The following is a 9287-nucleotide window of genomic DNA, read 5'->3' on the forward strand; positions in this document are numbered from 1 at the left end:
GAGAGAGAGAGAGTAGCTAGGAATTGTTGTTATTTGCGTTTTGTAAGACAAGGGATTTTGATTCATAACATCCTTCTCCAAGGCACGAAAGAGTGAAGGGGTGTTGGCATAAAATATATGAGCACCGCATTATTGTAAAACAAAACGGGCCGTTAAGAGCCAGGCAGCCCGGGAAATAAGATAGAAAAGGAATTCCTTTGTGACAAAATGCATGGATGGAAGTAAAATTACGTGAACTGGTGCAAACTGGCATGCTGGAAAACGCTCATATTAAACCGTATAAAATGGACGAATTGGACAGCAGTCCTGCAGTAGTTATCAACTAAGACGTAAGGTCAATCCAACCTCGGAGTGCCAGCCATTCGCTGACCCTCCAGCGGGGTTAGACCTTTACTTACTCCAGTCCTGTCCCACAGCCACTGTCAGATACCCACCGAAACAATATGACTTAATAGTTCCCCACTATCTAGAAGAAAAGGGGAAACTCATCTAATTGGAACGGATGAACGAATTGTGCAGGAAAATGACTTGTTCTTTCCGTCCGACATGTGCTCCCACGCTAGCTGAGAGACGACCGATGAGTGTCGCCAATTGACAGAAGACAGTAGAGAGAAGACAGAAGAAGAAAAGAGTAAGAAAATCTAGGGGCTCCCCACTTCAATTTCCAAAATAATATTTTTTAGTATTCTTGCTCAAAAATTGCTCAAGTAAAGCACTCAATCAACTCAGCACTATCCATACCCCGCAAATCTTGAGATCTTACTTTTCTAATTAATTTATCATAAATAGTAGATTAACTTTATTTCTGTGAATATTGGGGACGACTCTGTGTGGGGGCACCAGTTGGGTATCAACTGATAAGCGGAGTGAATGTAACTGACAGCTAGCTTTTATAACAAACAGCTAGCTTTTATAACAACCATATTCGTAAAAGAACGCCATAAAACTTCAAACAGATTGATACAAATACATACAATCAGAAACAGGTTATTAGTGTACGATCTTGTGATACATGTATGGTTCATGGCCACCCCTCCTAAAAAAAGATATACATTTGAAATAGAGGGCCCTGCTTTTGAGAAGCATACTGTTGGTGGATCATCTGGCAGGAGATTTGCAGGTTTTAGGCAATCAATGAAGACCCAGTCTTCCTTGTCACGCACGTTTAGGAGAAACACGTTTGGCGTACTACGGATCAGAAGGAAAGGGCCCGTGTAGGGCAGCGTTAACAGTGGCTTGCTAGTGTTGTTGCACAGGAGAACGTGTTTTGTGAAATGCATATCTGTGGGTATATGATGCATTGCGTGGGGTGTGTAAGTCTTTCGGCATGGAGTAAATTTTCCCACAAGGTGATGTAGGCGCTGGAGATTGTCAGAGTAGGTTGAAGATGGAAAAAATTCGGCAGGACGACTAACAAGTCGCCATTTCATCTTAGCTGCCGAAACACCCAGGGCACCTTTAGAAGTGGTCCTTAGTCCCAGGAGGACCCAGGGAAGCTGGGTAAACCAGTTGGAGTCCTTGCAGCGTGACATCAAAGCTACTTTGAGGGTATGGTGAAAACGTTCAACCATACTGTTGGCTGAGTGGTTGTTTGCGGTTGTATGATGATGGGTGATACCCAGGAGATTCACTAATGATGTCCACAATTGAGAGGGGAAAGTGGTGCCCTAGTCAGAAATAATAAGCTCAGGGATCTTAAATCTTGCTATCCATCCTAAGAGTGAAGCAGATATACACTAGGCAGACTTTGCAGTTTCCATGGGAATGACTTTAGGTCAGCGAGTTGATGACGATAAAAAGGTAGCAATGTGCTAGTGATGTGGATACGGGACCTAAAACATCAAAGTGAATGTGGGAAAAGTGTTGCTGAGGTTGAGGAAAGGTGCCCACTTCTAAATCTGTGTGATGATATACTTTTGAGGTTTGGCATGAAGTACAGGAGCAGACCCAATCCTTAGCATCCTTAGTAATGCCATACCAAGTGAACTTTGTCTTTAGCAGCTGTGCAATAGAACAGCATGAGGGGTGCGAAAGGCCATGAAATAAAACATCTGTCAGCGCATGGGGAAAGGTATCAATGGTCTAGGTATACTAGTACTAATGTCACAGAGGAGGGTGGTATTGGAGTCGTCGAGAGGGATGTCTTTCCAACGGAGGGATGTGCACAAGGTGCTACATGCTTGGTACTCTGGATCTTTTCGTTGGGCTTCTGCCTAGGCATTATAATCCAATATCAGGTGGATTGCGGCCAAAGTGTTTCTTGACTGTGCATCAGCAATGGGAACAATTGTATTTTGCCACGGCCGAGAGATGTCGGCACTGACAGGCGAACCAGGCATTGGCATGTCGAGTGAAGCATTCACCAGAGGCATGTTGACTTTGCAAATAATGAAGAGCGTACCTTTCAAGAAATGGGGAAAATAACAGACAGTTAAGTACACCGCCAGAAGTTTTAGGACGAAGGTAGAGTACCTGGATTCTGCCTTGGACAGTTTCCTACTCAAACAGTCCAATGGGCAGTCCAAGCCATTAACCACTTCTTCAAGGACTGCCCGAATGGCGATGTTGCTGGCATTGGTAGAGATAAGGACAGGTCAATTTAACACGGGAAAAGTAAGAACAGCATCGGTTGATACAGCATACTTTGCATTGCAGAGGGACGCTTCTTGAAGGGGACCCCACTTCAGGTCTTTTGGCTTGCCCTTGAGAGGGGTGTAGAGATGGCCAAGAATGGCGGCAATGACTGTCAGGAAACAGTGATAGTAGTTTATCATGTCCAAGAACTCTTGCAGTGCTTTGACGGTTGAGGGCGTGGGGAAGTTCTGAACGGCTGCTACCTTCTCAGGAAGGGGTGGATTCCTTTAGGAGTGAGGCAGTGCCCTAAGGACGATATTTTGTTGACACCAAAGGTACACTTGTCATACCAGACTACAAGACCGCTCTGTTGTAGGCGGTTGAGCACGATGTGTAGATGACGGAGGTATTCCTCTTTGGAGGAAGAGAATACCAGTATGTCAACCACGTAACATACACAGAAGGGGAGATCCCCTAAGATGCCGTCTATGAGACAAGGAAAAGCAGTCCCAGCATTACGAAGGTCAAAACAGGAGTATTTGACGGTGTATGTATCGATGGAGTTGGAGATGGTGGTCTTGGGGATGTCTTTTGAGTTCATGGGTACCTGATAATACCCCTTCAGGAGGTCGAGCGTGGAAAAAACCTTTGCTTTGTGCAAGCAGAAAGTCACGTTGACCATGTTTCGGAGGGGGTAGTGATCTGGTTCTGACTGCATGTCCATGTTGTATGGGTAGAGTGTGTTTTGGTGCAGCTGTTTGGGGGTGGCCATCTAGGGACGGCTGTTTGGGCACCAGCTGATTTGGCACCAGCCTATTTGGCGACAGCCGTTTTGGTGCAAGAAACTTTTTTTTTTATAGATCTTATTTTATTCATAAATATTAAGAAAAAATTGTATTTATAAATCTGTCTTTATGGATGGACAAAATTACAACATTTCAGTTATAAATTGAATGATGATATACATAATTGGATTTCTCTTCGTTTAGCTGTTTGCACAGGCGCTTTTGTTCCTGCCAACGAATGACGTCTGATTAAAGGTAGTCAGTCAGTCCATAGAACAGACAATGAAATTGAAGATGAACTCCTGTATTTTTCCATGAGATTTGGAGCCTTTATTAGGGTACTTTAAATGGGGAAGACTACACAAACAATAATGATGTGGCAACCCATCATCGGCTAAAATACGAACTTGGCACACAACATCTTACCATGTCGAAATTAATAGATGGCCTACGTAAAGTACAGATAGGTAGAGATGCATATTATGAAAACTAAACAAAAACCAAAAAAGTATAGATATGCAGACAGAACAATACATGAAACTGTTCTACATATAAAAACAAGGATGCTATCGAGTACTTGAGAACCCTTCTCATAATTACCAAATAAACTAAATAAAGCTATGATACAGTTAATTTTTTTAGTGTATACTTTTACATTTTATGAGCCTTGATTTACTTTTCAATAAAATTTTGAAGTTTTTAATAGTTATGAATTTATAGACATTTTATTAATAGTATTCAATAAAAGCTTCAAAGTTTTGAATGATTAAGAATGTATAAACAAACTATTCCTAATGTACGGCTGGCGCCAAATTAGATGCCGCCCAAACAGCCATGCCCAACTGTCAGGCGGTGCCAAAAGGGTCGTGCTAAAACAACTGCGCTCAATAGTCCCATTCCAATGTTGTATATTTCTTAGATTCTTCATCTAACGGCAACTGTAAAAATGCATGTGCCAAATCTATTTTAGAGAAAACTGTTGCAGAGCCCTCTTGTGCAATGACCTCGTCAATAGAGGGTAACAGCGTCAATACTGGAGTGAAGGATTTATTCTCTGTAAATGAAAAATCCTCACATATTCGAATATGACTCTCAACCTTCATAACATTACCTGTGGGTAAAGCCCAATCACTGGAATATACTTTAGATATGTTATCACTAGCAATTAAACTGTCAGGCTCTTCTTTTACCTTACTTTGTAAATGCAATAGAACACGTCAAGTTATGCAAAAATTAGCCTTGCATCATATATGACATTTAAAGAGACAGTATGTTTGACGTCAGACTGAAATCCAACACCTAAATATGTTTTGAATTCAGACAAAATTATATTTCTGACGTCATCATATCTACTCACATTTACATTATTTATCTTATCAGAATGTTGCACAACATCAGGTAACACAAGTTTGATATTGATCTTTCGACATAAATACCTACCTAATAGTTTAAAATTATTGGAATTTACAATTAAGAATTTGTGTTTCAACATTTTGTGACTGTATGTCACATTTACATAAGTTTCTCTGCATAAATTTGTAGCATTTCCACTGTATCCACAAACGCGGTGTTTTGTTGGAGAAATAACAGAACCTGCTCTGGCTGCATCACTTTGACATATTGTAGAAACATGACTTCCACTATCAATTTCAAAATCGACTTTCTAATTGTTGATAAAGCAGCTCAACATACATGGTGAATCAGAGATAGTGGAGTTTATTTTAAAAAAGAATTTACCCTTCGTTGAGAGCATTTACAGCTGTCTTCTATGTCACTAACATACGTCTGGTCTCAGCGCGCCATCCTTTATATGCTGCATTTTCACATCTCTCTCGGTCATTGCGGCATCCCTTGGAGTTGCTTCAGAGACTGCATGCAATGACTTTGCCATGGATTTACAACACCTAGCAAGGTTACCAGTTTTCTGGCATTTAATACATTTAAATTTCATAGCAAAACAATCATTAGCAAAATGTTTTGCTTGCTGACCACACCTTATGCAAACATATGAAGTAGGAACCTTTTTAATACCTTTAGGCATATGTTCAGTAACTTTATATCTTGTGTGATGACTGCATTCTGGCTTTATATCCTGAGCATCAGCAGAAAATGTTGCCAGTAGTTTCACCTTCTCAACACACCCGTTAAATGACTAATTTTCACAGTCTTATAACAATCCGCCCAGAGTGCTTGCAGACCTTAAGCCACTCACAAATGCATCTCACAGAGACCTATCATAACCACAATCTTTATAGTTGCAATTTGAACAAGCCATTTAATGCACAGGCATAGTTTTCAATAGACTCATCAGGAAGTTGTTTCCTATTCAGGAATTGTACCATTGGGCTCATCACACTCTTCTTAACCTCATACTGAGCAATTTAAGTCTCCGTTGGACATCAGTAACGACATTTACAGGAAGAGATTTTACCAAAATACTAACCTTCTTAATACTGTCGTCTTCCGCTTGCTTCAGCAAATCAGCAGATTGAACTGTTAATCTTTCAAGAAACTCCACTAAAGTTTCTAATCTAGGATTAAATGCTGGACACGGTGTATCCATAGTTAATCAATTTATTTTTCCGTTGTATTCATCTACGCCAATTGTAATAAATCTTCAAACTTCTTAATTACTTCAGTTTATTTTGTATTCGTCATGAAGGGTTATGAAAAGACAAGTGCTTGACAAGAGATATATTCCCTAGCTCACTGAAGCAGACTGATTTTTTATTCAATGGCTCTCAGCCGTAAGCATGACGTAATGAAGACGTCACTACAATAACAGAAAATGGAGTTGATTATAATCTAATCTATATGAAATTAATATACAACAATTCAGATGCCTGTAATTCCTACACGGATGTAGAGAGCCATCTTTCTTGAGGACGATGTCCAAGGGTGACGACCATGGGCTTGAGTCCTTTTTGGCAAAGGGCCGTATCTTTAATTTCAGAAAACGTCTGTTTAGCAGCTGCCAAACGATAAGGTGTCACATGTCTGAATCTGGTAAACACTGGGGCCCCCGTCGTCTTGATATGATGATAAATACCGTGTTTTGCGGGAGCCATGGGTGTTTGATAAAGTTCTGGATGGAAAACTTCCGAGTACAATGTGAGAAGGTGGGCGTAAGAATCCATGAGTGCGCTGATGCTTAGAGCAAGTCGGAGAGGCACGTATGAGAGGCGTTAAGGAGTGCAAATCTGTATTGACTAACTGCCAGTGAGCTACATCGACCAGGAGGTGGAAGTGTAACAGGAAGTTGGCACCGAGGATTGGCAATGTGACATCAGCAATGAGAAACTTCCAAATATTTTTAGTGCTTCCAAACGATAATGTGAGGATTTCATAACCGTGGTTGGGTATTGCAGATCTGTTGGGAGCTACCAGGCCAGTGCCAGCAGACCTAGACAGTGTTCTGGAGAGTGGTCTTGGGAGAAGAGAACAGGAAGCACCTGTGTCAAACAAAAATCGCATGCCTGCACTGCGTTGTGTAAAAAGAAAAAATTAGTAACAGGGGAGGCCACTGCCACAAGCAATGGCCTATTTACATGTTTTTTGGCCACTGACAACCATTCGCACATTTCTTTGCAGCAGCCGCAAATTTGGAGAGGTAGTAGCATAAATGCAGCCGATAGCCGATAGGCATCAGGAAGTGGCTAGAGAGGTTGTTAGTTGAGGCATAAGCGAGTGGCCGTAAATGTGGGTGGTGGGAGGCTTTGTTGCCACTCCGGTATGTAACTAGTCGGGCGTCTATGTCCTATCAACTTTACGTCAGCTTTGGTTGATGTAGAATAGGTTTGTCAGGAGTAGAGGCATTGATGGAGGTCTGGAAGGTGGTAAAGTGGATGTTCATAAGGAGATTAAATTTGGCCATCAGGTCTTTCATGGATAAAATATTTACAATATGGATAGCAGCACTTACAAGTTCGGGTAGGCGCCGTAACCAGAAAGCTCAAAGTAGATTTACTTCATAATGAGAGCCGTCTGTGGCAGATTGCATGCGAGTGATACTGCTCATATCCCTTAAGGCGAGCGAAGCCTTTTGATTCCCCAATGGTTGTTGAGGGAGCGAAAAGAGTTTTGCTATATGGGCGGCTGGAGAGGGTGAGTACTGCTCCATCAGGTATTATTTGAGGGCGTCGTATGTTATTGGCTTATCTCCTTACTCCCACAGCTAATCCGAGATTCCTGGGAAGGTGTCCTCAGGGATCTCCGCAAGAACGTAATCTGCTTTGGTGCTTGACCGAGTCTCGCCTTGATACGAAACGGGATTTCAACACGCTTGAACCAGACGAACGTTTCTACGCTGGCAAAGGACGATAGTTTCAGTGTCTGGCGGTAGCATATTCAAACAATAAGACACAGCAGTGCAGGGGAAAGTGGGAGGGAGTTGAACACTTCAGAGGTAACCAATATGTGGAGGCACCAGTTAGGTATTAACTGATAAGCGGAGTGAATATAATCTATCTAGTTTCCACAAACAGCGAGCTTTTATATTAACAGTTTTTGTGAAAGAAGGCCGCAAGAATTCAAACAGATTGATGCAAGTACATACAGGTAGAAACAAGAGTGATAACAGCAATATACAAAAAACAGAAAAACCGTTACAGTGTACGAGCATGTGATAATGCTTGTTGTAAAACTCTAATTTCTAAATAATTTCAGAAGCTTCAATAATAAGTATTTTTATAACGCAAAGCTTTGTACTTTGATGCCCAATGGTTTAATCGTATAAATCTGATGTAGTTTTTAGCTTCGTTCATTAAAAAAAAAAAAAAAAAAAAAAAAAAAAAACAGCCAGAAGTATAACTTTTCCGATTTACCTGTGTCTCGCTTTAATTAACACAAGTTGCAGAATTGGGATTATATTTCAAAACATAGTTACGTCAGTTCTAGACTGGGTTGCAATAAAAAGGATCCAATGGTGGATTTTTGCTTGGTTCGTTAGAATATGAACGAGAACTATGCAAATGTTGCAGGAACGGTAAAATCCAATAAATTATTTAGTTCAATTTTCTTTTTACCTTGAAATGGCAACTACTTTGTTTCTGGATGTAGTGTAGTCAAAATCCCAGCAAATATCCACAACATATTGCAACCTCCATGCAAAGCGTGGCTATTGCAAATAAAGCATAATTCACAAACCCATATCTTGCCTCATTTTGTTTAGGATCTTTCGGCTAGTTTGTATAATTTCAACGGAAACCAAATACCGTAGAGTAACAAAGTACACACATATTACCTTCTTTCTTGGAATCTGAGTTCCCGACTGGAATATCACCTTTGAAGTTGAGGCTCAGCTCTTCTCTGCCCCCCCCCCCCCCCCCCGTTGAACAAAAATACCTACTGAACTGTCATCTTCCTTTTAGTAAATCTCTTCATCCCACGATTTGTTCCTCCGTTAAATGACGAGATAAAAAAGCGTTGCAAAAATAGTCAGCTTTGACAGAATTTCAGTTTATCAGTGAAATATAAAATTGGAATCATTGGTTACCTCATCTTGTTTACCACTATTGTAACTGGCGTTCTATTCCCAGCATTCAATAATAAAGAGAAGAGAGGAACGTGTGGGTCGGGGTGGGGCGGGCGGCTGGGGGGAATCTCGTAATCCCGTGAGATTTCGCCTACGCGGTTACTTGGTGCAGATGTCGCCAGATGGCTCCAATGGATCGTGTTTGAAGTCAGCCAATCCGCCATGTGGGTAGCACGACTAGCCGAAGTTTTGTACACCAGCAATCTAGAATAGAGACTTTCCTGAAATAGCGCATTATGTTCCTTGGACTTACCAATGAAAAGGAAAGGTAAAGCTGTGGTTTGAATACATGAATCAATATATCTTGCAAAGTTCATATACGTTACCATAGTTTAAGATGAATTATTCAAATTAGGCCCAGGCGTAGTTTAGGCCTGAGACACTACCATAGGATT

The 9287-nt window shown here is 41.1% G+C and overlaps 1 protein-coding gene across 1 annotated transcript; it reads right to left on the reverse strand.

Annotated features, from left to right (window-relative positions):
* Positions 1-6323: 6323 nt before the first annotated feature.
* Positions 6324-6833, reverse strand: LOC137659758 (uncharacterized). Its single transcript, XM_068394568.1, has one exon. It carries the CDS (start codon positions 6831-6833, stop codon positions 6324-6326), a length of 510 nt encoding a protein of 169 aa, XP_068250669.1.
* Positions 6834-9287: the final 2454 nt, after the last annotated feature.

Source organism: Palaemon carinicauda, chromosome 20 (genome assembly GCF_036898095.1).
Source record: "Palaemon carinicauda isolate YSFRI2023 chromosome 20, ASM3689809v2, whole genome shotgun sequence".
Taxonomy (NCBI): Eukaryota; Metazoa; Arthropoda; class Malacostraca; order Decapoda; family Palaemonidae; genus Palaemon; species Palaemon carinicauda.